Source organism: Chlamydomonas reinhardtii, chromosome 9 (genome assembly GCF_000002595.2).
Source record: "Chlamydomonas reinhardtii strain CC-503 cw92 mt+ chromosome 9, whole genome shotgun sequence".
Taxonomy (NCBI): domain Eukaryota; kingdom Viridiplantae; phylum Chlorophyta; class Chlorophyceae; order Chlamydomonadales; family Chlamydomonadaceae; genus Chlamydomonas; species Chlamydomonas reinhardtii.
This window is the reverse complement of record NC_057012.1, coordinates 5,356,257-5,382,608: the sequence shown is the minus strand read 5'-3', so window position 1 is coordinate 5,382,608 and position 26,352 is coordinate 5,356,257. Positions and strand designations below refer to the sequence as shown.

The 26,352-nt window shown below is 66.5% G+C and overlaps 2 protein-coding genes across 2 annotated transcripts; one reads left to right on the top strand and one right to left on the bottom strand.

Annotated features, from left to right (window-relative positions):
* Positions 1-1,399: 1,399 nt before the first annotated feature.
* On the bottom strand, positions 1,400-7,271 carry CHLRE_09g399923v5 (uncharacterized protein). The gene is made up of 2 exons (XM_043065963.1): positions 3,688-7,271; positions 1,400-3,514 (listed from the first exon to the last, which is right to left on the bottom strand). The coding sequence occupies exons 1-2, from the start codon at positions 6,890-6,892 to the stop codon at positions 1,584-1,586; spliced, it is 5,136 nt and encodes a 1,711-aa protein (XP_042921363.1). The 5' UTR covers positions 6,893-7,271; the 3' UTR covers positions 1,400-1,583.
* An 8,310-nt stretch (positions 7,272-15,581) lies between these two features.
* Positions 15,582-21,607, top strand: CHLRE_09g399886v5 (uncharacterized protein). Its single transcript, XM_043065950.1, has 3 exons — positions 15,582-16,129; positions 16,319-19,483; positions 19,540-21,607. The coding sequence occupies exons 1-3, from the start codon at positions 16,123-16,125 to the stop codon at positions 21,393-21,395; spliced, it is 5,028 nt and encodes a 1,675-aa protein (XP_042921362.1). The 5' UTR covers positions 15,582-16,122; the 3' UTR covers positions 21,396-21,607.
* Positions 21,608-26,352: the final 4,745 nt, after the last annotated feature.

The following is a 26,352-nucleotide window of genomic DNA, read 5'->3' as shown; positions in this document are numbered from 1 at the left end:
GAAACGCCTTTTTGGGGGCGCAGCGTCTGTACGCGAGGACTTCGCGCGGGGCAGCGGTGATGCTCGCGGGTAACACGCTCAGAAACCCACACGCGATTCCCATTTTCGCGCCAGCGCGGCTATGTTGACACCTGAATCCCCCAACGCATGCTGTACTATTTGCTTAATCTTCCTGACACATCCTAAGTCTCCAAACGCAGCAACCCGCAAACGACGCAGCCGCATGAACCACTGGTTCATTTTCGGAAGAATGCAAGACAGGGGTTCTCGTATTGGTTTATGTGACCATGAGGGCTCCCATATTCAAATATACAACCGATGCGGGCTGAAATCTGAGGCAACAAACAACATTTCTTTGACGTGAGGTTAAAAACAGGTCCCTATTTCCTCAGCTGCATAGACACCATACGTATGAACATTAACAAAAAATATCCCAACAAATAGAGCTGGTTTCCGGCTGGTGAACCAGTGGTTCACGTCCCTGCGGCCCCGCGTGCCCATCTTGCCCCATCCAACCATTCCCCATCTAAGACCATACTTAGACAACGCCAGAAACATGGAAGTAACAGCAAAGTGATGGCTAATTGGCAGGGCTCGGGGCACACCAAGGTTAGCGGGCGGCTCACTCGGATTAGCCGGCGGCCCACCTAGGATTAGCCGGCGGTCCACTGAGGATTAGCCGACGGCCCACCCAGGTTAGCCCCGGGCCCACCCGCGGTGAGGCCCGCTACCCCTCCTGAGCGGGTTAACTGCACCCAGATTAGCCTCCACCGGAGCTCGCTCCGCTAACTTCGAGGTCCTGAAAGAGGGGGCGTGTCATCCCTCTGGCCCTGCGGCAAGCCGTTCAGCACTGGGAAGGCGTCAGAGAGCATCCCGTTCACACACACGCGGGCAGAGCCGTTGGCAGTGAGCAGGCGGATCCAGCGCAGCATGCGCGGCCCAAACCGTATTATCGTCATCAGCTTATCTGGCGCCCATGTTTTTTAGCTCTGGCTGGCGTCGCAGCACCTGGGCGGCTGTGGGACTTCCTGCACAGCGCGTCTTGCAGCGGACTGGAGCCCGCTTAGTCAGCGCCACATCTGGCCCGTTTAGTTTTCTGCTTGTATCTCCTCTGCCGGTTCTCCTGGGGTGTTGCTTAAGCAACCGACTTGTGGGGGTGGGGTGGGTTTGGGCGGGGCGAGTGCGTAGCGCTGGTGTTTCTTTTTCTGGCGCGCGGTGGTGGTGGTTCTTGCGGTTAGGCTGTGGTGTAGGTTGGTGCTTGGGTTAGGTCTGGCGGTGTTTTTGTGCAACCCCTCCCGGGGGGCGGGGGGGCCAGCCTCCTGCTCTGTCTGCCGGGTCGGGGTGGGGTGGGGTGGGATGGATGGGGGTGGTTGGTGGCGGTTTTCGAGGTGTTTGTTTTCTGTTTTTCTTCTCTTCTCTCCTCTTCTTGCCCTGTCAGGGTTCTGGTCCCGGGGACCAGGCTGCTTTCAGGCAGCAGGGGGGCAGCGCGTCTGCCCCTGTTCAACCTTGTAAGGATGATTCCTCAAAAAAAAAAAAACCCAAGTCCCTCCGCGGACGCATACAGCCACTGCCGGTGCACCCGGTCATACGCCTTCAATGTCCAAGAAGTACAGCGCACCACCCTGCCGTGGCGTGCCGTCCGCGCCCACGTCCAGGCGCATCCATTCGATCAGGCCTTGGAGGTACAGCGCGTTGTCACCAATCCAGCGGCCGGTGATGAACGCGGTCTGCAGCTCATCCACAACTGCATCCAGGGCGGGCTGCAGGCGGGCGCTGACGGCCTTGGACACCATCTTGAAGTCGCAGTTGAGCAGCGTGATGGGCCGGTACGACGCCAGCTCGGCGCGGTCCAGGCTTTTGCCCTTGTAGATGAGGGTGATGATGCCCTCCCGCCAGGAGGCGGGCAGCGCCGCCGCCATTTCACCGCCATCGTGGGCGTCTGCAGCGGCAGCAAAGGCAGCGGCAGCAGCAGCACACAAGCGCGGACCCAGCAGCGCCCAGAAAACCTTGTACACCTCGTACGGGACCCCGTCCGACCCAGGCGCTTTACCATTGGCGGAGCCAGCCAGCGCTGCCATCAGCTCTGCATCACTGAGGGCGCCGTCACCGGACCCCTCTGCGGCGGCCTGCAGATCCGCCGGAACCTTGCGGTCAATGGCCGCCAGAAGCTGCTGCTGCGACGCCGTACAGACCGGCTGCACGCGGAACAGGCCGGTGGGGCTGGTGCTGCTGTACATGGCTGCAGCGGCTGCGGAGACAGTGTTGCGCGTGCCCGGCCCCGTGAGCGCCACAGGCGCCGGTTGCCCCGGCACCTTCAAGTGCGTGATGGGCTCCTGCGCGCCGGCTGCTGGCTCGTCAGCCTGCCGATGGAACCAGCGAGTGCCCCGCTCCCCATGCTCCTCCATCAGTGCAGCGCGGGCATTGTGGCTGGCCGCTGCGGCAACTGCCCGCTCCTCCCGCACCGCCAAGTTGGCCATGGCCGCAGCCTGACGCTGCGCGGCGCTGGCACCCGGCCGGTCGGCCAGGGCAGCGGCCGCGTCTGCGGCCAGCACCACGCCATGCAGCCCGTCCCGGGTCTGGCGTGCATGCCGACGGTGGATGCTGGTGGCGGCCTCCCGCAAGAAGAACTTGTCCGCCTCCCATTGCGTGCAAGCGCCGTCACCTGTACTGGTCACAGGATTTGCGGCAACGTGCGCCTCCAAGCGCTGCTCGAGCTCCAGACGCAGCGAGGGGTGAAACAGCAGGTATGTGGGGAAGCGCCACTGCTCCCGGTGCGCATGTGGCAGGTCGGGCAAGGACAGGGTGAGCAGCACACCGTTGTGGTCCCCAGGCGCCCCATACGTGCGTGCGACATCCAGCACCCACGGCGCCGCGGTGGAACTGACATACCACCGATCCAGGCGTGCGGGAGTGGCTGGCTTGGGCGTGGCCGGATGCGTGTAGCCCTTGGCGCCGCCACGCTTGCTCGCCCAAGGGTCCACCAGACTGAACTGGGCGAGGAGGCTGGCAAGTTGCGGGGCACCTGCAGCACGTGACGGGCTAGGGGCCGCCTCCTGACTGGCATCGGTGACACAGTTCCAGTCCCCACCGACAACAAGCACCCTGTCCGAGGCCAGGTGGGTATGCAGCCCGGCAAAGAAAGCAGGCTTGTCCGCCACGGCCGTGGGCGCATACACACACACGAAGCGCAGGCGCAGGTGACCCACGTCCCAATCCCAACATACCACACGGCCCGCCGCATCCGTTGACGGCGGCTGCAGTACGCAGCCTGGAAGGGACAGCCGACTCCGCGCCAGGATAGCCGTCCCACAGGAGTGGGGCGACGCTGCCGGGCTGGCAGCAAGGCAGTGGCGCCACGGAAGGCACGCCCCCTGCGCGGCACGAAGGCAAGACTCCAGCACCGTCGTGTCAGTAGCGTGGGTCTCCTGCACCATCGCCACATCCGCCCCAACTTGCTGCAGGTGCGAGACCAGCGCCCGCGCCTTGAGCGGCGAGCCCAGGCCGTTGACATTCACTGTCAGCAGCCGAAGGTTCGCCGCTCCCACTGGTGGCCGCATTATGAGCCCCCGCCGGCCACGGCAGCGCCGTGGCGGGTGCGGTTGCTGTTGCTGCTGTGGCGTTTGCCGCGGCGGTCGCCACCCTGGCTGGGGGGCGCGCCGCCGCTGCTGGTGCTCATGCTAGCGGCACCTGAGCTGGCGCCGCCGGGGTGCAATGGAGCGCTGCCCAGGCTCATGAGGCTGGAGGTACTGCGGCTGCGGTGCTGGCGTTGCCGGCGGCTGGGCCCGCTGGCCCCGCCGGGGTCCGCCAGCCCACGCTTAGCGGACCGCAGGGTGCGGGCGTCTAGGAGCACGTAGTCCATGTAGGCCGTCTGCACCTGCTGCGCGGCGTCATCCAGCTGCTCCGTCACATCGGAAGGCAGGGGCGTGTCTGCAGGCTGGGCTGAGTATAGGCGCCACCAGCCAGTGAACTCGTCGTGCAGCTGTGCCAGGACGGCGGTACGGCCGGCCGGCACGCGGCAGACGGCCCAGTCCGGTACGGTGGCGCCCTGGTCACGGAGGTAGGCGAGGAGGCGGCCACCAAGCGTGTCGTGGCCCAGCTGCGCCCACTCAAACCCCTGCACATCTGCGCAGCGGTTCTGGTGCGTCACGAGGTCAGAGCCAATGGCAACGCACGTGTCCCGGGTCAGGCAAACGGCCCCGTACTCTGCCTCACTGCCCGCACCCCCACCAGCGCGCCCAGCCGTGTCGGCCGAACCCCCAGCCGGCGCGCCCAGGCCCCTGTCCCTGCCCTTACCACCACCCGCCGGTTGTGACGTTTGCAGTGGCGGCCGCGCCTGGGGTAGCGGCTGGGGCACTGCCCGCCCCACTCCTCCACCCTGGCGCCCCAACCCGCTGCCCCCACCAGCCTGCTGTCCCCCGGTCGGCCGCCCAGTGGGCACGCGCGGCGGCGAGCTAGCACCGTCCTGCGGGGGAGGCAGCCCGCCGCCCAAGCGCCCTGCCCTCTGCTGCGGGAGCTGGGCGGGGCCACAGCGCCCTTTGGAGCGGGGCTGTTGCTGCAGCGGTGGCGGCGGTGCGTGCGCGGCTGGTTGCACCCGTCGCCCACGCCCGGGCGCCGCCGTGGCAGCGCCATCGCCCGCCCCGTCCTGTCCCCCCAGCGTGGCCAGGACCTCAAACCGGGAGCCGGTCCGGGGCCTGGGCGGCTGCACCTGGCGCTGCTGCTCCTGCTGCTGCTGGTGCTGTACCCGCCGTTGCTGCTGGAGATGGAGGTCCACCATGTAGGCCAAGTACCGCTGCATCACAGCGGTCTGCTCCTGATCCTGCCTGGCGGCCGCCCGCTGATCAAAGGGCGGCTGTGGCGCGGAAGCCCCACTGGGCTGCTGCTGCGCGCCAGCCGACCCAGCACAGGCAGTACGACGCCTGACCGCCGGTGGCCCCCCCACGCCTGCAGACGGCTGCCCCCCGCTAAGCCCTCCCGCTGCCACCCGCCGCTGTGAAGAGGGCTGCTGCTGTCGCTCGGCCCTTAGGGTAGCCGCAGCAGAACGGGTGCTTCCCCCCGCCACCAGAGCTGGCAGCGAGGGTGAGGCCACGGCGGGTGGTCCGCTGGCGCCACCAGCGGCAGCCCCTGCGTCACCCACACCCGCCGCCTCCTGCATCTGCACGTCCCCCACGTGGTCAACTATGTCAACACGTTGCCCACGCCGTGACGCCGCCACGCCAGGGCCACCGCCCGCCCCGTCCTGCCCCCCCAGCGTGGCCAGGACCACAACCTGGGAGCCGGTCCGGGGCCTGGGCGACTGCCCCTGGCGCTGCAGCTGCTGCTGCTGTTGCTGTTCCTGTAACCGCCGTTGCCGCTGGAGATTGAGGTCCGCCAGCTCGGCCAAGTACCGCTGCATCACAGCGGTCTGCTCCTGATCCTGCCCAGCGGCTGCCTGCTGATCCAAGGGCGGCCGTGGCGCGGGAACGCCACTGTGCTGCTGCTGCACGCCAGCCGGCCCAGCACCGGCAGGGGGAGGCCTGGCCGCCGGCGGCCCCCCCACGCCTGCCGCCGGCTGGACCCCGCTAAGCCCTCCCGCTGACACCCACTGCTGTGAAGAGGGCTGCTGCTGCAGCGCGGCCCGCAGGGCAGCCGCAGCAGCACGGTTGCTTCCCCCCGCCACCAGAACTGGCAGCGGGGGCGGGGCCCCGCTGTGTGGCCCACTGGCGCCACCAGCTGCAGCCGCCACGTCACCCAAACCCGCCACCTCCTGCATCTGCACGTCCCCCACGTGGTCAACGATGTCCGCTGCGGTCGCCATGGCAGCCGCGGGCCTCGCCACACCCAAGGTGTTGCCACCCAGGTCGGCGACCCTGGCTGCAGCCGGAGCAGGGCTGCCTGCCGCAGCTGTCGTGGCCGCCCCAGCCGCCTGGGGGGCGCCACGGACCTCCACCTGCATGGGCTCCTCACCGGGCATCTCAAACTTGGCACAGTGCAGGTGAGAGAGCTGCGGGTCCCAGACTGGGCCCCGCACACAGGCAAAGATGTGGTTGGTGATGCCCTGGCCTGCGGGGGCCTGGGGCTCCCCCTTGGGGCCCACCGATTTGGCGCACTGCTCTGAGACCACATAAGCACACGCCAGGTTAGAGGGGTCCGAGGTGGTGGGATAGCCGCCCGCCTGCAGCACCAAATCGGTGCGACCGCGGAAAGCCCCCCACACAGGGCCCCCTACCATCTTGACCGTGACGGTGTAGGTGCCCGGAATGATGGGCCGGGTGTCCACTGGCACGTGAACCGTGAGGACAGCCTGACCGCGCTGGAGCGGTACCGCCAGCGGCGACTTGCGCATGAGCTCCGCTGTGAAGGCTGCTTTGCTGGTGCTGGTCGCGCGCCGGCTGAAGGCCAGCCCCGCAAACGTGCGGGAGGGGTGGCCTGTGCTGTGCAGAGAGTGGCCCTGCAAGAGCTGCGGCTGGTTGCCCTGCCGGCACATGGTGTCCAGCACTGACAGGGCAGCACTGGTCACTTCCCGGACGCCGGCTGAGGACAGCTGCTCGCCCTCTGGGAGCCCCGTGGTGGCACCCACCAGAAGGACTGGGTAGGTAGGCAGGCTGGGGCCCTGAGGCTGCGTCGTCAGGTCCTGCACGCCGTGCGCCAGGCTATGCGTGGACAGGGCAAGGTGGAGCTGCAGCCCGGGGCTGAAGAACGGGCTGGCAGTGTTGCCCCCACCTGCAGGGGTGCGGTCCGCTGCCAAGTCTGGCAGTGGGCGGTGATGCCCAAACGCCGGCCCCCCACACGGCACGGCATGTGCTGCTGTGGCCGCGCCGTGTGCGGGTGTGCTGTATGGCTGGTGTTGGCCCCTGGTGGCTTGGCTGCGCTGAGACACCAGGCGGAACCGACCAGGATCACCCAGCAACTGCATAGCTGCCCAAGATCAGCACTCACAGGGCATCACAGCAGGGCGGGCGCCAGGCAGCCAGGCACCAGGCAACAAGGGCACGAAGACGAGCCACACCCCAAAAAAACACCCAAGTGCTGCAGGGCTCCCCCGACCGCCACACCCAAAGCACCCTGCTGCACGCGCAGATGCAAAGGACCAACCACAAAGGTTGATACGCCGCCTGCTCCAGGCTGGTGAGTGTGGTGCTCGCCGAGATGTTAAAATGCCGACAAGCGAAATGTCGCCAACTCCACGGCAACGTTCCTGAACCGCCAGAATCCTATTCCATAGCTGTGTCGAGTTCCAAAGCACAAGCCGACATAGGCTGAAGGGCGCTGGAGAGGGAGTGTCGCGCTACAGCTTTTTTTTTTGCTGCAGCTGCAAAGTGGACTGACGAAAAACGAGCACGCCCACAAATGCAGACTGCTTCACAGTGGTTCGTAGGCCTTAAGAAGCCTAAAACAAAAGGAAGCAAGTCAAACAGCGCGAGAGAAATGACGTCGACTGTTTCAAAGCTGTGCAGAAGGAAAGGAGGATGCAAGAATAGCAAGAGAAGAGAGTAAAGTAAAGTAAAGTAAAGTAAAGTAAACTCCATTGCATGCACCACATAGACCCTGCCAACGGCCGGTGGTCAGCGCATCATGCCGCGCTGCGCACTACCGGACTCGGGCAGCGAGGTGTCGCTCGTCACGGACACGCTGGCACGTCAGTACGGCCTGCAAGTGGAGGAGGACCCGGCCTTTCGCGTTCACACTGCAGTGGGGCTATCAGCACCGCTGCAGCGCGTGGTTGGCTCGGTGCAGCTGACGCTCAAGGGCGAGGACAACGCCACCCGCAGCTGGGCGCTGGCTGAATGCTGGGTCGTGCCGGGGCCACAGCTGTTTGACTTGCTCATCGGCACCGGCTGCCTGGCGCGCTACCACTACGTGCTAGACACCGGCCGCCAGCGTCTGGGCCTGTGGGAGCCTGGGCAGCCCACGGCCACGCCAGTGATCCAAGTACCGCTACAGCATGCGGTCGCCTCTCTCGGCTTGCCGGACGCCTCCATGCCTACCGCAGCCGCCGTAGAGGTCCCCGTGGCGGCACCCCCCATGTCGCCAGCGGCCGAGACGCCGCTGGCGGCCGACAATGAGTGACGTGCCGCCCAGGGCAGGGCGGCAGGGCCCTGCTCCGGAGGAGCCGCCGACGCCGGCGGCGGTGCTCCGTGCTAGTACCGGCGTGACACCAGAACAGTTAACGCCGGAGGGGCGCCGGCTGTTGCCCCATGATAGCCGGTTCGTGAAACAGCAGTCGGGTTGGACGCTGTGCCACCGCGAGGACATGACAGACGAGCAGAGAGAGACTGTCAGGGAGTTGGTCGCCGGCTTTGATGCGCCAGCGGCGTCTGGCGGCGTGTTCGCACGCACCGTAGCGGATATCACTGGCTACACCGGCAGCGCCAACCTCAAGCTGCCGCCGGTGAACATACCGCTGGTGCACGACCGCCCCATCAAAGAGCCGCCGCGGCGCTACACTGGCAAGGAGAGAGAGGAGATTGACAAGAAGTTCAACGAGCTAAAGGCCGCTAACCTGATAGAGCGGGCCGAAGATACCAACGCCTACGCAATGAACGTGACTGTGCCGTCCAAGATGCAGCCGGACGGCACCATCAGCTATCATGTGTGCGGTGACGCACGACGGCTGAACGAAGCTACTGTATGCGACGGCTACCAGATCCCGCGCATTGAAGACCTCTTTGACGCGGTGGCTTCCAAGGCTTGGATCACCAAGGCAGACTGCCGGGCCGCTTTCGCGCAGCTGTGGCTTGCAGAGGAAGATCGTCGCAAGACGGCCTTCTGGTGGGGCAGGGAGCTCTGGCAGCACAAGCGCCTGCTGTACGGCCTGCGCAACGCCACCAGCCACTGGCAGCGCGTAGTCGACTCACACGCGCGCGAGTACGGTTTGGAGGGAGTGCTGTTCATCTATGTGGACGACTGCGCGCTGGTGTCCAACACGTTTGAGGAGCACCTGGAGCACTTGCACCGCTTCTTCACCATGATGCGCGACATCGGCATCAAACTGCACCCCGACAAGACCTACTTGTGCGCCGACTCCATCGACTACCTGGGCCACCAGATCTCCGGCAGCGGTATGTCACCGGTGCAGGCGCGCGTCGCGGCGTTTCAAGCGCTGCGGGCGCCCAACAGCCTCAACGCGTGCCAACGCTTGCTGGGCCTGCTCAACTACTACCGGTGCTACATTGACCACTGGGCAGTCAAGATGGCGCCCATCACCAAGCTGCTGAAGAAGGACGTGGTGTGGGGTCCGGAGACGTGGGGCCCGGAGCAGCAGCTGGCGCTCGACACAGTTAAGGCGGAGTTTGCGCGCGAGGGCCTGATCCTGCGCGCTTACGACCCCTCTTGGCCGCTCATCCTGCACACGGACTGGTGTGAGGACGGCGTCAGTGGCGTGCTAGGGCAGCTGGATGACGACGCGCGGGAGTACATGGTCGCCTGTGTTAGCCGCACCTGCAACGTGCATGAGCGGCGCTACGGCAGCTACAAGGGCGAGCTGCTGGCGGCAGTTTGGGCCATTCAGACCTTGCGCCCCTACCTGCACGCCACGCCGTTCACGCTGGTGACAGACCATGCGCCCCTGGAGTGGCTGATGTCACAGCCGGAGCTAACCGGACAGGCTGCGCGCTGGGCGATGATACTGCAGCAGTACAGCTTCTCGGTCGTACACCGGCCGGGACTGCTCAACCAGAACGCCGATGCGCTCAGCCGCGACCCGCTACCCACCACTCATGACAGCACAGGCGCTCGTCTCGACAACGACGACGACCCACTTCCAGTGCCGCCGCAGCGCGTACCGTACCCTGGCAAGGGCTGGCCGCAATATGCCCCTACACCCGCGCCTCCAGTCGTGGCAGTCACCACTCTGGCGCGGGCAGGCATGCGCACGGTGCTGCCGCCCTTCGCTGCCGCGCTGTGCAGCGCCACCACAACGCCTGCCGTGCTGCTGCTGCACCCGGCGCAGCCCTGGGCGCCTGCGTCACGCCTGCAGTTCGCGTGTTTGCAGGCCACGCTCACGCCGGCAGGCGACACCACGGTACCCAGCCCCGGTGAGCTCCTGCACAACGAGGACGACGAACACGCATTGCGCACGGCAGCGCTCATAGTCGTCCAGCAGTCGCGCGCCCTCCGCGCACTCAGCCCTGCGCCGCGCCTGCGGCTGCGTACATCAGCGCTGCACGGCAGCGTGGTGGGAGTCAGCACCTTCCTGCGGCAACATGCGCTCATCTTTGCCGCGGAAACAGATGCAATCTCGGTGCTGGAGGTCCCAGGAGGGCTGGCACCTGGCCTGCAGGCGTGCCTGCGGCTAGGCTGGCGCATCCGGCGCTACTGCAACCTCGACAGCAGTGGAACGGTGCGGGAGGCACTCAGCAGGCTGCTACCGCACCTTGCACGGCTACACCCGGACCTGCTGCCGCCGCCGACGCCGGCAGCGCCCGCACGGCAGGACCAGCCACGCGGCAGTGCGACGCCCGCCGCCGCTGCTTCCCTCATCTCGCAGCTACCCATTGCTGCGGGCGGGCAGTGGCTGGTCATCGGCGGCTGGGGGTGGAGCGACCACTGGGGGGAGACCGATGTGCTTGGGCTGCTTGGCGCCCTGCAGCGCCACTGCATCCAACGGCGCTGGCCGGCGCCCGCCTACGTGTTGCTGGCGCCGCCCACCACTGTCGAGCATCAGCAGGGCTTGGGTTTCCCATTCGGCATTCCGGTGCCGTTTGACTTGGTACAGACCGGCGTCGGCGTGCACCACGCATGCAGCCTCTACACCAACCTGGCCACCGCAGAGCACCTCACCGCCGTGTTCCGCGAGATGCGGCCCCTGCCCCAGCGACGCCTACCCCAGCTCGTGGCGCCCGGCGTGCGGCTGCCCGTTGCCGCTCAAGTCGAGCCGCTGCCGCACGTTCCGGTCCATGCACCGGGTCAGCGGCTTGCAGCCCTCCCCGCCGGCGCCACCTGCATCCCCGCGGACGCCAATGCGCCGGCTCAACCGCTATCGCCACGTGACTGGGAAGTGCTCCTGGGGCACGTGCCGGGAGCATCCTCCGGCCTGCCGCCCAGCGCCGCGCTCGCCGCGCTGCGCTCAGCCCCGCCGCCGCTGGCCCTCAGCGCCGTCCTAGCAGCCGCCGTCGTCTTGCAGCGCCACTACCTCACGCCTCACGACACACACACGCCGCCGCCTCAAGTGCTGGCACCTGCAGACGCAGAACCGGTACTGCCGCTGGGGGGGAGTGACGCAGAGGACACGGAGCTGGCGCGAATGCTGATACAGCGGCAGCCCGGCAGCGACCTGCTGGTATTTGCCACCATGGTGGCTGCGCAGACTGACGCGACGGAGGCCGCGCTAGCGGCCGCCAACGGGCAGCAGCCTGACGTGTGGCTAGACGCAGAGGTGATGGCGCTGATTCAAGGGCTGGCGGGGCAAGCCGCAGCCTCCCGCCGCGCGGTGCGGCGGGCCAGCTCCTACAGGTGGGACGGGCAGCAGCTGCTGCGGTGCCTGTCGGACGGGCGCGCCAGAGTCTGCCCACCGCCTGCAGAGCGATTGGGAATAGCGGAGCGCCTGCATCTCTCGCTTGGCCACCTCGGTGTCCGGCGCACGCGGGCCCTGCTGCAGCTGGGGTACTGGTGGTTCGACATGGGAGCCACAGCAGCTCACGTGGTGCGCAACTGCCGGGCATGCGACCTCAGCCGTGTGACGGGAGACGCGAGGCCAGCGGAGCTGCAGCCGCTGCCGGTCAGGGGGCTCTTCTACCGCTGGGGCGTAGACCTGGCCGGGGAGCTCACGCCCACCGAGCCCGACGGCTACCGCTACTGCGTCATCGCCATCGAGCATTTCAGTAAGCATATCGAGGTGGTGCCAATCGTGGACAAGACCGCAGACCGCGTAGCGCGGGTGTTTGCGGACATCATGGCGCGCTTTGGGGCGCCAGCAGAGGTGGTGACAGACAACGGATCGGAGTTTGAGGGCGAGTTTGCAGCGCTGCTAGAGCGCTGCTACGTGGATCACCGACACGCCTCACCCGGGCACCCACAAGCAGATGGCGCTGCAGAGCGCATCGTGCGAGTGGTGAAGGACGCGCTGCGCAAGGCGTGCTACGAGTCCGCCGACCCAGCACGCTGGGACCGGGCGCTGCCGCATCTACTGCTCGGCTACCGGTGCTCGCCGCAGGCGGCCACGCAGTATTCGCCGTTCAGGCTGCTGCACGGAGGAGTGGAGCCCCAGGTGCCAGCAGCCGTCAGGGAGGGGTTCGCGGAGCCCCTGAGCTTTGAGGACGCAGCGGCAGCAACGGAGAGCCTGCGGGAAAGGGCGGCCTGGGTGCAGCGTCACTACCCGGAGGCCGCCGGCAATCTGCTGGTGGCTCAGCATCGCGATACGCGGCGCTATGCGGCCGCGCGCGCGGCGCGCCGCCTGACAAACACGCCAGAATTCAGCGCTGGCGACTACGTTTACATCAAGAAGCTGAAGGTGGACAACACCCTGCAATTCCAGTATTACGACACAATACTCAGGGTGAAGAGCGTGGGGCCGCTGGGTGTAGCGGTGCTCATAGGACGGGACGGGACGCAGCAGCTGCGTCGGAGGGTGGAGCAGCTGGCGCCCTGCCACCTGGACGTGGACCCGGCGATAGAGCCGCAGCTGTTTCGCCCCGGCAAGGACCTGGCCTGCGAAGCGTGCAGCTCGCCGGGGCAGCCGGCCAGGATGCTGCTCTGCGACGGCTGCAACCAGGGGTGGCACACGCACTGCCTGCGGCCGCCGCTGCGGGAGGTGCCCACAGGCGCCTGGCTGTGTCCGAGGTGCCTGGCGCACTTATCGCAGCAGCCACCGACAGAGGAGGCGACGCGTGAGTGGCCCGAGCAGCTGGGCCAGCTGCTGTTCCCCAAGGCCAGCACGCGCAGGTTGGATGATGAGGCCCGGCAGATAGACGGCACGGTGGTGACTAGGCGGGTGCGGACGGGCAGGGGCAAGGGCGCGGGGGAGACGGAGCAGAAGGCCCTGCTGCAGTTCCGTGGCGCACTCTACCGGCCGCACTACTTTGCCGTGAAGTGGCCGGGCGAGGTGGAGATGGAGTACTGGACTCTGGAGCATGTGCGGCGCAGGCGGGCGCGCGCATAAGGAGAGTGGAAGGACCAGCTGGGGGGACGAGGGCGTAGCTAGCGTTGGATAGTTGCGCAGGTATTCGGGATGGAGGGCCCAGCTGGGGGGACGAAGCGGTATGAAGGATGGTATTGTGGATTCGGATGACGGTGGGAGGAGCGATCATTCGCTATTTGGCTTGGGTTGAGATGTCTAAGGATGACGTGTATTGCGTATTTGTGGCCTCTCTGAAGGGGACCAAACATGGACTGACAATTTGGACGTATTGACCTTGATGCGTGCAAGCCTGTCCCTGCGTGAGCCAACCTCGGTTGCCATGCTTGGCCTCTCTCGGTTGTGGGGGGAAATGGCGGGACAGGTGGCGGAGACATTCATAACCGGCAGAATGACACGACAGCTGTCACGCCATTCTGCCGGCACTGCATTCCACCGGCACGAGCGTGTGTAGCCTAGGGTTTTGTGTCGCGTGTGTGACTGCGTGTGGACTCGTGCAGCTAAGACTGCTGTGTATCGCCTGCTTGGTGTAGGATTAACCTTGCTTGCTATCAGCCTGAGAGAAAGGTGCGAGTGAGAAGTTGCCGTACAGTACGCAGGGGGGCAGCGCGTCTGCCCCTGTTCAACCTTGTAAGGATGATTCCTCAAAAAAAAAAAAGTTGGTCGGCGCACGTAGCAGGCAGTGACGCCTGTGAGCGGCACTGTCCGCTGTTACTCCATATTGGCTTTACGACGACTAATGTGTAGTTCTTGTGACTCGCTGAGAGCAGACTGATCACCTGCGGGAGCGAGAACGCCAAGGCGTGTTCAGCGGCAGGCAAGACTAGCGTTTGGACCAGCTAGCAATCGGGGGCATGCCCAGTGAGAACCGCCGGGGTATCTCACAACTCGGGGACTGCGACGGCAGTCCATTGTCCCAGCAACCCGCAACTCGCGTATTCCTCCAGCAGTGAAGCAGCGTCCTCGCCTGGCCAGCTAGGTTATGTCTATGCCTAGCCTGGTTTAACACAGGTGGCCAGAGTGCATGCGCAACCCAATGGCGGGACAGGTGGCGGAGACATTCATAACCGGCAGAATGACACGACACCAGAAAAGGGAACACCAGCGCTACGCACTCGCCCCGCCCATACCCACCCCACCCCCACAAGTCGGTTGCTTAAGCAACACCCCAGGAGAAACGGCAGAGGAGACACAAGCAGAAAAGTAAACGGGCCAGATGTGGCGCTGACTAAGCGGGCTCCAGCCCGCTGCAATGCGCGCTGTGCAGGAAGTCCCACAGCCGCCCAGGCGCTGCGACGCCAGCCAGAGCTAGGACTCATGGGCGCCAGATAAGCTGATGACGATAAGACGCCACACCAGCGCCTGGAAAGAAGCGCCGCCCAAAAGGAAACCTAGGGGGCCTGCACAGGTGATGCAAGCGTCAGCCGCAAGTTCAACTTTGGTGACCCACCCTGAACCTCCTCCACTTCACAAAGCGCGCCACCCGCCGCCCAGATGGCCACAAAGTGCTCCAGCTTAGCCGCCTTGAGCTGTGCGGTGAGAAGCTCAGTGGGCAGAGCCGACAGGGTTGCAGGGGACCCAGCCGGCGGCACAGTCGCGGCTGGTGGAGCGGGAGGCGGAGTGGCAGCGTGCAGCGGCGCATCTGGGCGGCGGGTGGCGCTGACGTGTAGTGGACGTAGGACACAGCCCCCGCAGCGTTAGCCACCCACAGCTGGTCCAGGCTAACCCGCCACTGTGGCGGCGCCGCTGGCGGCTGAGTGGCTGGCTGCGGCGGATGCTGTTTCACACCCGCGCTCCGCACGTGGCCGACCGCGGCCGCCAGCCGGGCAGGCAGCCCCGCTGGCGCCGGCGCGTCGCTGTACACCCACGCCCACGCCGGGTGAACCGTGAGGACAGCCTGACCGCGCTGGAGCGGTACCGCCAGCGGTGACTTGCGCATGAGCTCCGCTGTGAAGGCTGCTTTGCTGGCGCTGGTCGCGCGCCGGCTGAAGGCCAGCCCCGCAAACGTGCGGGAGGGGTGGCCTGTGCTGTGCAGAGAGTGGCCCTGCAAGAGCTGCGGCTGGTTGCCCTGCCGGCACATGGTGTCCAGCACTGACAGGGCAGCACTGGTCACTTCCCGGACGCCGGCTGAGGACAGCTGCTCGCCCTCTGGGAGCCCCGTGGTGGCACCCACCAGAAGGACTGGGTAGGTAGGCAGGCTGGGGCCCTGAGGCTGCGTCGTCAGGTCCTGCACGCCGTGCGCCAGGCTATGCATGGACAGGGCAAGGTGGAGCTGCAGCCCGGGGCTGAAGAATGGGCTGGCAGTGTTGCCCCCACCTGCAGGGGTGCGGTCCGCTGCCAAGTCTGGCAGTGGGCGGCGATGCCCAAACGCAGGCCCCCCACACGGCATGGCATGTGCTGCTGTGGCCGCGCTGTGTGCGGGTGTGCTGTATGGCTGGTGTTGGCCCCTGGTGGCTTGGCTGCGCTGAGACACCAGGCGGAACCGACCAGGATTTACTTTACTGGTCTTTACCGACTTTGCTTTACTTTACTTTACTTTACTCTCTTCTCTTGCTATTCTTGCATCCTCCTTTCCTTCTGCACAGCTTTGAAACAGTCGACGTCATTTCTCTCGCGCTGTTTGACTTGCTTCCTTTTGTTTTAGGCTTCTTAAGGCCTACGAACCACTGTGAAGCAGTTTGCATTTGTGGGCGTGCTCGTTTTTTGTCAGTCCACTTTGCAGCTGTAGCGCGACACTCCCTCTCCAGCGCCCATCAGCCTCTGCCGGCTTGTGCTTTGGAACTCGACACTGCTATGGAATAGGTTTCTGGCGGTTCAGGAGCGTCGCCGTGGAGTTGGCGACATTTCGCTTGTCGGCATTTTAACATCTCGGCGAGCACCACACTTCACCAGCTTGGAGCAGGCGGCGTATCAACCTTTGTGGTTGGTCATTTGCATCCGCGCGTGCAGCAGGGTGATTTGGGTGTGGCGGTCGGGGGAGCCCTGCAGCACTTGGCTGTCTTTTTGGGGTGTGGCTCGTCTTCGTGCCCTTGTTGCCTGGCGCCCGGCTGCCTGGCGCCCGCCCTGCTGTGATGCCCTGTGAGTGCTGATCTTGGGTAGCTATGCAGTTGCTGGGTGATCCTGGTCGGTTCCGCCTGGTGTCTCAGCGCAGCCAAGACACCAGGGGCCAACACCAGCCATGCAGCACACACACACACGGCGCGGCCGCAGCAGCACATGCCGTGCCGTGTGGGGGGCCTGCGTTTGGGCATCGTCGCCCACTGCCAGACTTGGCAGCGGACCGCACCCCTGCAGGTGGGGGCAGCACTGCCAGCCCGTTCTTCAGCCCCGGGCTGCAGCTCCACCTTGCCCTGTCCACGCATAGCCTGGCGCACGGTGTGCAGGACCTGACGACGCAGCCTCAGGGCCCCAGCCTGCCTACCTACCCAGTCCTTCTGGTGGGTGCCACCACGGGGCTCCCAGAGGGCGAGCAGCTGTCCTCAGCCGGCGTCCGGGAGGTGACCAGTGCTGCCCTGTCAGTGCTGGACACCATGTGCAGGCAGGGCAACCAGCCGCAGCTCTTGCAGGGCCACTCTCTGCACAGCACAGGCCGCCCCTCCCGCACGTTTGCGGGGCTGGCCTTCAGCCGGCGCGCGACCAGCGCCAGCAAAGCAGCCTTCACAGCGGAGCTCATGCGCAAGTCACCGCTGGCGGTACCGCTCCAGCGCGGTCAGGCTGTCCTCACGGTTCACGTGCCAGTGGACACCCGGCCCATCATTCCGGGCACCTACACCGTCACGGTCAAGATGGTAGGGGGCCCTGTGTGGGGGGCTTTCCGCGGTCGCACCGATTTGGTGCTGCAGGCGGGCGGCTATCCCACCACCTCGGACCCCTCTAACCTGGCGTGTGCTTATGTGGTCTCAGAGCAGTGCGCCAAATCGGTGGGCCCCAAGGGGGAGCCCCAGGCCCCCGCAGGCCAGGGCATCACCAACCACATCTTTGCCTGTGTGCGGGGCCCCAGCTGGGACCCGCAGCTCTCTCACCTGCACTGTGCCAAGTTTGAGATGCCCGGTGAGGAGCCCATGCAGGTGGAGGTCCGTGGCGCCCCCCAGGCGGCTGGGACAGCCACGACAGCCGCGGCAGGTAGCCCTGCTCCGGCTGCAGCCGGGGTCGCCGACCTGGGTGGCAACACCTTGGGTGGGGTGAGGCCCGCGGCTGCCATGGCGACCGCAGCGGACATCGTTGACCACGTAGGGGACGTGCAGATGCAGGAGGCGGCGGGTTTGGGTGACGCGGCGGCTGCAGCTGGTGGCGCCAGTGGGCCACTCAGCGGGGCCCTGCCCCTACTGCCAGTTCTGGTGGCGGGGGGAAGCAACCGTGCTGCTGCGGCTGCCCTGCGGGCCGCGCTGCAGCAGCAGCCCTCTTCGCAGCAGCGGGTGGCAACGGGAGGGCTTAGCGGGGTCCAGCCGGCGGAAGGCGTGGGGGGGCCGCCGGCGGCCAGGCCTCGCCCTGCCAATTATGCCAATGCTGGGCCGGCTGGCGTGCAGCAGCAGCACAGTGGCGCTCCCGCGCCATGGCCGCCCTTGGATCAGCGGGCCGCTGCCGGGCAGGATCAGGAGCAGACAGCTGTGATGCGGCGGTACTTGGCCGATTTGGCGGACCTCGATCTCCAGCAGAAACGGCGGTTACAGCAACAGCAGCAGCAGGAACTGCAGCGCCAGGGGCAGTCGCCCAGGCCCCGGACTGGCTCCCAGGTTGTGGTCCTGGCCACGCGGGGGGGGCAGGACGGGGCGGGCGGTGGCCCTGGCGTGGCGGCGTCACGGCGTGGGCAATGTGTTGACATAGTTGACCACGTGGGGGACGTGCAGATGCAGGAGGCGGCGGGTGTGGGTGACGCAGCGGCTGCCGCTGGTGGCGCCCACGGACCACCCACCGTGGCCTCGCCCTCGCTGCCAGCTCTGGTGGCGGGGGGAAGCACCCGTGCTGCTGCGGCTGCCCTGAGGGCCGAGCGGCAGCAGCAGCCCTCTTCACAGCAGCGGGTGGCAGCGGGAGGGCGTAGCGGGGGGCAGCCATCGGCAGGTGTTGGGGGGCCGCCGGCGGCCAGGCGTCGCACTGCCGGTGCTGGGCCGGCTGGCGTGCAGCAGCAGCCCAGTGGGGCTCCCGCGCCACAGCCGCCCTTTGATCAGCGGGCAGCTGCTAGGCAGGAGCAGAAGCTGCAAGTTGTGATGCGGCGGTACTTGGCCGATTTGGCGGAACTCACTCTCCAGCAGCAACGGCGGGTACAGCAACAGCAGCAGCAGGAGCAGCAGCGCCAGGTGCAGCCACCCAGGCCCCGGACCGGCTCCCGGTTTGGGGTCCTGGCAACGCTGGGGGGACAGGACGGGGCGGGCGATGGCGCGGCCACGGCGGCGTCCGGGCGTGGGCGACGGGTGCAACCAGCCGCGCACGCACCGCCGCCGCCGCTGCTGCAGCAACAGCCCAGCTCCAAAGGGCGCTGTGGCCCCGCCCAGCTCCCGCAGCAGAGGGCAGCGCGCTTGGGCGGCGGGCTGCCCTCCCCGCAGGACGGGGCTAGCTCGCCGCCGCACGTGCCCACGGGGCGGCCGGCAGGGGGACAGCAGGCTGGTGGGGGCAGCGGGTCGGGGCGCCAGGGTGGAGGAGCGGGGCGGGCAGTGCCCCAGGCGCCGCCCCAGGCGGGGCTGCCACTGCAGACATCACAACCGGCGGGTGGTGGTAAGGACAGGGGCAGGGGCCTGCGCGCGCCGGCTGGGGTTTCGGCCGACACGGCTGGGCTCGCTGGTGGGGGTGCGGGCAGTGAGGCGGAGTACGGGGCCGTTTGCCTGAATCGTGACACGTGTGTTGCCATCGGCTCTGACCTCGTGACGCACCAGAACCGCTGCGCAGATGTGCAGGGGTATGAGTGGACGCAGCTTGGCCGCGATGCGCTTGGTGGCCGCCTCCTCGCCTACCTCCGTGACCAGGGCGCCACCGTACCGGACTGGGCCGTCTGCCGCGTGCCGGCCGGCCGTACCGCCGTCCTGGCACAGCTGCACGACGAGTTCACTGGCTGGTGGCGCCTATACTCAGCCCAGCCTGCAGACACGCCCCTGCCTTCCGACGTGACGGAGCAGCTGGATGACGCCGCGCAGCAGGTGCAGACGGCCTACATGGACTACGTGCTCCTAGACGCCCGCACACTGCGGTCCGCTAAGCGTGGGCCGGCGGACCCCGGCGGGGCCAGCGGGCCCAGCCGCCGGCAACGCCAGCACCGCAGCCGCAGTACCTCCAGCCTCATGAGCCTGGGCAGCGCTCCATTGCGCCCCGGCGGCACCAGCTCAGGCGCCGCTAGCATGAGCACCAGCAGCGGCGGCGCGCCCCCCAGCCAAAGTGGCGGCCGCCGCGGCAAACACCACAGCAGCAACAGCAACCGCAACCGCCACGGCGCTGCCGTGGCCGGCGGGGTCTCATAATGCGGCCACCAGTGGGAGCGGCGAACCTTCGGCTGCTGACAGTGAATGTCAACGGCCTGGGCTCGCCGCTCAAGGCGCGGGCGCTGGTCTCGCACCTGCAGCAAGTTGGGGCGGATGTGGCGATGGTGCAGGAGACCCACGCTACTGACACGACGGCGCTGGAGTCTTGCCTTCGTGCCGCGCAGGGGGCGTGCCTTCCGTGGCGCCACTGCCTCGCTGCCAGCCCGGCAGCATCGCCCCACTCCTGTGGGGCGGCTATCCTGGCGCGGAGTCGGCTGTCCCTTCCAGGCTGCGTACTGCAGCCGCCGTCAACGGATGCGGCGGGCCGTGTGGTATGTTGGGATTGGGACGTGGGTCACTTGCGCCTGCGCTTCGTGTGTGTGTATGCGCCCACGGCCGTGGCGGACAAGCCTGCTTTCTTTGCCGGGCTGCATCCCCACCTGGCCACGGACAGGGTGCTTGTTGTCGGTGGGGACTGGAACTGTGTCACCGATGCCAGTCAGGAGGCGGCCCCTAGCCCGTCACGTGCTGCAGGTGCCCCGCAACTTGCCAGCCTCCTCGCCCAGTTCAGTCTGGTGGACCCTTGGGCGAGCAAGCGTGGCGGCGCCAAGGGCTACAAGCATCCGGCCACGCCCAAGCCGGCCACTCCTGCACGCCTGGATCGGTGGTATGTCAGTGCCACCGCGGCGCCGTGGGTGGTGGATGTCGCTCGCACGTATGGGGCGCCTGGGGACCACAACGGTGTGCTGCTCACCCTGTCCTTGCCCGACCTGCCACATGCGCACCGGGAGCAGTGGCGCTTCCCCACATACCTGCTGTTTCACCCCTCGCTGCGTTTGGAGCTCGAGCAGCGCTTGGAGGCGCACGTTGCCGCCAATCCCGTGGCCAGTACAGGTGACGGCGCTTGCACGCAATGGGAGGCGGACAAGTTCTTCGTGCGGGAGGCCGCCACCAGCATCCACCGTCGGCATGCACGCCAGACCCGGGATGGGCTGCATGGCGTGGTGCTGGCCGCAGACACGGCCGCTGCCCTGGCCGACCGGCCGGGTGCCAGCGCCGCGCAGCGTCAGGCTGCGGCCATGGCCAACTTGGCGGTGCGGGAGGAGCGGGCAGCTGCCGCAGCGGCCAGCCACAATGCCCGCGCGGCACTGATGGAGGAGCATGGGGAGCGGGGCACTCGCTGGTTCCATCGGCAGGCTGACGAGCCAGCAGCCGGCGCGCAGGAGCCCATCACGCACTTGAAGGTGCCGGGGCAACCAGCGCCTGTGGCGCTCACGGGGCCGGGCACGCGCAACACTGTCTCTGCAGCCGCCGCAGCCATGTACAGCAGCACCAGCCCCACCGGCCTGTTCCGCGTGCAGCCGGTCTGTACGGCGTCGCAGCAACAGCTTCTGGCGGCCATTGACCGCAAGGTTCCGGCGGATCTGCACGCCGCCGCAGAGGGGTCCGGTGACGGCACCCTCAGTGATGCCGAGCTGATGGCAGCGCTGGCTGGCTCCGCCAATGGTAAAGCACCTGGGTCGGACGGGGTTCCGTACGAGGTGTACAAGGTCTTCTGGGCGCTGCTGGGCCCGCGCTTGTGTGCTGCTGCTGCCGCTGCCTTTGCTGCCGCTGCAGACGCCCACGATGGCGGCGAAATGGCAGCGGCGCTGCCTGCCTCCTGGCGGGAGGGCATCATTACGCTCATCTACAAGGGCAAAAGCCTGGACCGCGCCGAGCTGGCGTCCTACCGGCCCATCACGCTGCTCAACTGCGACTTCAAGATGGTGTCCAAGGCCGTCAGCGCCCGCCTGCAGCCCGCCCTGGATGCAGTTGTGGATGAGCTGCAGACCGCGTTCATCACCGGCCGCTGGATTGGAGACAACGCGCTGTACCTCCAAGGACTGGAGCCCGCTTAGTCAGCGCCACATCTGGCCCGTTTAGTTTTCTGCTTGTGTCTCCTCTGCCGGTTCTCCTGGGGTGTTGCTTAAGCAACCGACTTGTGGGGGTGGGGTGGGTTTGGGCGGGGCGAGTGCGTAGCGCTGGTGTTTCTTTTTCTGGCGCGCGGTGGTGGTGGTTCTTGCGGTTAGGCTGTGGTGTAGGTTGGTGCTTGGGTTAGGTCTGGCGGTGTTTTTGTGCAACCCCTCCCGGGGGGCGGGGGGGCCAGCCTCCTGCTCTGTCTGCCGGGTCGGGGTGGGGTGGGGTGGGATGGATGGGGGTGGTTGGTGGCGGTTTTCGATGTGTTTGTTTTCTGTTTTTCTTCTCTTCTCTCCTCTTCTTGCCCTGTCAGGGTTCTGGTCCCGGGGACCAGGCTGCTTTCAGGCAGCAGGGGGGCAGCGCGTCTGCCCCTGTTCAACCTTGTAAGGATGATTCCTCAAAAAAAAAAAAGGCCTGATCGAATGGATGCGCCTGGACGTGGGCGCGGACGGCACGCCACGGCAGGGTGGTGCGCTGTACTTCTTGGACATTGAAAAGGCGTATGACCGGGTGCACCGGCAGTGGCTGTATGCGTCCGCGGAGGGACTTGGGTTTGGGCCGCGCATGCTGCGCTGGATCCGCCTGCTCACTGCCAACGGCTCTGCCCGCGTGTGTGTGAACGGGATGCTCTCTGATGCCTTCCCAGTGCTGAACGGCTTGCCGCAGGGCAGCACCGCCTCACCACCCCTGTGGGTCATCCAGATGCAGCCACTGACGTCCTTTCTGCGCACGCCCCTGTTACCCAGTGGCGAGCAGGCGCCACCGGCTGCCCACCACGCTGACGACACGACCCTCACGGCGCGCGACCCGGCGGTGGACGGGCCGGTCCTGATGGCGGCAGTACAGCTGTTCTGCCGCGCGTCCAACGCCCGTGTCCATCCGGACAAGAGCAAGGCCATGGGCCTTGGCAGGTTTGCGCACCTGACGGGCCCTTGCCCACACACAGGGGTGCCGTTTACCACTGGCGCCGTGACGCACCTGGGTGTGCCCCTGTCGTGGGACTCTGATGCGGCTGCAGCTGACTTGTACACCCGGCGGGCTCGCGGCATGGCGTTTGTGGCGCGTCTGTGGGCTGCCCTGTCTCTGACTCTCGTTGGCCGTGTGCACATTGCGAAGCAGGTGTTGGCGGCGAAGCTGGCCTACCACTTCAGCTTCCTCAACCCGTCGCCGGCGCAGCTGAAGGAACTCACCGACCTGGTGGACCACTTTGCTGTGCGCTCCATGCACGCTGAGGACGCCAGCCTGGTGTCGCACGGGAACCCGCTCCTGCTGCCAAAGCGGGAAACGGCCTGTCTGCCGTACAAGGACGGGGGTGTCAACCACGTCGACCTGCCTGCGTTCCTGTCTGCCCTGCAAGCTAAGACCTTCGCCCTCCTTGCCCAGCCAGGCCGGCAACCCTGGAAGATGCTCACCCGGGCGCTGCTTACCCATGTGCGCCCGGACTCCGCCACCACGTGGGCGTGGGTGTACAGCGACGCGCCGGCGCCAGCAGGGCTGCCTGCCCGGCTGGCGCCGCGGTCGGCCACGTGCGGAGCGCGGGCGTGGAACAGCATCCACCGCAGCCAGCCACTCAGCCGCCAGCGGCGCCGCCACAGTGGCGGGTTAGCCTGGACCAGCTGTGGGTGGCTAACGCTGCGGGGGCTGTGTCCTACGTCCACTACACGGGGCGGCTCTTGGAGCCTGGGCCTGGCGTGCTGCCCCCGGCGGTGGATGGGGCGTGGCAGCCTGCCTGTGTGCTGCAGCATCGCAAGCCGCGGCACCTGTGGACCTTTGAAGAGCGGGCGGCGTACGATGCAGCATCACCAGGGGACCGGGCGGGGGCGTGGCCTCGGGCGCCGTACTTCCTGGCGCTGGAGGCTGGGGTGGTAGTGCACCCGGAGCACTGCCGGATTGCGGGTGTCAGCTTAGCGGACTACACGGTGCGGGACGTGCGGCAGGCCATCACCGCGGCCAACCCGGCCGCACCTCCGGCTCCGGCCCGCCCCGCAGCCATGCCGTGCCCGGCGCCAACACAGCAGGCGGGGGATTCGGGGCCCCAGCCAGTGGCACAGTCGTGGCTGGCGGAGCGGGAGGCGGAGTGGCAGCGTGCAGCGGCGCAGCTGACCACCACGGCGGCGCAGCATTTCTACAATAACCTGGTGGCTCTGGACCCCTGGCTCCACCGCACCTCCGCGGCAGCCGGGCTGCAGAACACGCCGGCGAGAGAACTGCAGTCGTATGCGTCCCCGTCCCAGCCGTCGGGGGAGGGGCCGCGGCGGTCCGCGCGGCTGCAGGAGCAGGCGGCGGGAGGGGCGGGACCTAGCACTGGGCCTGCCATGGCGGCGGCGGCAGCAGCGGCGGCGGTGGAGGGCGACCCTCGCATGCCGCCCCCGGATGCGTCCCTTCTGCGGGGTACGTGGCGGAGGCTGTGGGACAGCCACGCCAGTCGGGGGGCAAAGGTGCTGGTGTACCGGCTGCAACATGCTTACCTGCCTTGCGGGCTGTACAGGGCGGGCAAGGGCATTCGGCCACGGGTGACCACGGGGTGCGGGGGGTTGGGGGCGCACTGTCCTCACCCCGCCTGCGGGCCACCTGGCCCGCGGGCGTGGGCCAGCCTGACGCACATCTTCCTGGAGTGTCCAGCTTATGCGCAGGCGAGGACGTGGCTGCAGCAGCTGTGGGCATGCGTTGCGCCCCAGGCAGCGGCGCCGCCAGTGACGGACGCGGGCTTCATGCTGGGGGACCGCATGGGTATGTGGGCCTCAGGCCCGCGGGGGGCGGGCGCGCTGCTGTGGAGCACTTTGCGGGCCACCTTCTTGTACGCCGTCTGGTGTGCGTACTGGTCCCGCGAGCCTGCTAAGCAGACGTCGGAGCATGTGGTTCGGGAGGTGGTCAGCGAGCTGCGCAGGGTGATGCAGCTGCGTTTCACTGCCGCCACGCTAACCCCTGAAACCCTGTCGGCTCTGCCCACTCAGCTTCTCACCGCACAGCTCAAGGCGGCTAAGCTGGAGCACTTTGTGGCCATCTGGTTGGCGGGTGGCGCGCTTTGTGAAGTGGAGGAGGTTCAGGGTGGGTCACCGAAGTTGAACTTGCGGCTGACGCTTGCATCACCTGTGCAGGCCCCCTAGGTTTCCTTTTGGGCGGCGGTTCGTTCCAGGCGCTGGCGTGGCGTTTATCGTCATCAGCTTATCTGGCGCCCATGTGTTTTAGCTGTGGCTGGCGTCGCAGCGCCTGGGCGGCTGTGGGACTTCCTGCACAGCGCGTCTTGCAGCGGGCTGGAGCCCGCTTAGTCAGCGCCACATCTGGCCCGTTTAGTTTTCTGCTTGTGTCTCCTTTGCCGGTTCTCCTGGGGTGTTGCTTAAGCAACCGACTTGTGGGGGTGGGGTGGGTTTGGGCGGGGCAAGTGCGTAACGCTGGTGTTTTCTTTTCTGGTGCGCGGTGGTGGTGGTTCTTGCGGTTAGGCTGTGGTGTAGTTTGGTGCTTGGGTTAGGTCTGGTGGTGTTTTTGTGCAACCCCTCCCGGGGGGCGGGGGGGCCAGCCTCCTGCTCTGTCTGCCGGGTTGGGGTGGGGTGGGGTGGGATGGATGGGGGTGGTTGGTGGCGGTTTTTGAGGTGTTTGTTTTCTGTTTTCTTCTCTTTTCTTCTCTTCTTTCCCTGTCAGGGTTCTGGTCTCGGGGACCAGGCTGCTTTCAGGCAGCAGGGGGGCAGCGCGTCTGCCCCTGTTCAACCTTGTAAGGATGATTCCTAAAAAAAAAAAGGATCACCCAGCAACTGCATAGCTGCCCAAGATCAGCACTCCCAGGGCATCACAGCAGGGCGGGCGCCAGGCATCCAGGCACCAGGCAACAAGGGCACGAAGACGAGCCACACCCCAAAAAAACAGCCAAGTGCTGCAGGGCTCCCCCGACCGCCACACCCAAAGCACCCTGCTGCACGCGCGGATGCAAGTGACCAACCACAAAGGTTGATACGCCGCCGGCTCCAAGCTGGTGAAGTGTGGTGCTCGCCGAGATGTTAAAATGCCAACAAGCGAAATGTCGCCAACTCCACGGCGACGTTCCTGAACCGCCAGAATCCTATTCCATAGCTGTGTCGAGTTCCAAAGCACAAGCCGACATAGGCTGAAGGGCGCTGGAGAGGGAGTGTCGCGCTACAGCTGCAAAATGGACTGACAAAAAACGAGCACGCCCACAAATGCAGACTCCTTCACAGTGGTTCGTAGGCCTTAAGAAGCCTAAAACAAAAGGAAGCAAGTCAAACAGCACGAGAGAAATGACGTCGACTGTTTCAAAGCTGTGCAGAAGGAAAGGAGGATGCAAGAAGAGCAAGAGAAAAGAGTAACGTAAAAGTTACTCCTGACTGGCATCGGTGACACAGTTCCAGTCCCCACCGACAACAAGCACCCTGTCCGTGGCCAGGTGGGGATGCAGCCCGGCAAAGAAAGCAGGCTTGTCCGCCACGGCCGTGGGCGCATACACACACACTCCTGTGGGGCGGCTATCCTGGCGCGGAGTCGGCTGTCCCTTCCAGGCTGCGTACTGCAGCCGCCGTCAACGGATGCGGCGGGCCGTGTGGTATGTTGGGATTGGGACGTGGGTCACTTGCGCCTGCGCTTCGTGTGTGTGTATGCGCCCACGGCCGTGGCGGACAAGCCTGCTTTCTTTGCCGGGCTGCATCCCCACCTGGCCACGGACAGGGTGCTTGTTGTTGGTGGGGACTGGAACTGTGTCACCGATGCCAGTCAGGAGGCGGCCCCTAGCCCGTCACGTGCTGCAGGTGCCCCGCAACTTGCCGGCCTCCTTGCCCAGTTCAGTCTGGTGGACCCTTGGGCAAGCAAGCGTGGCGGCGCCAAGGGCTACACGCATCCGGCCACGCCCAAGCCGGCCACTCCTGCACGCCTGGATCGGTGGTATGTCAGTGC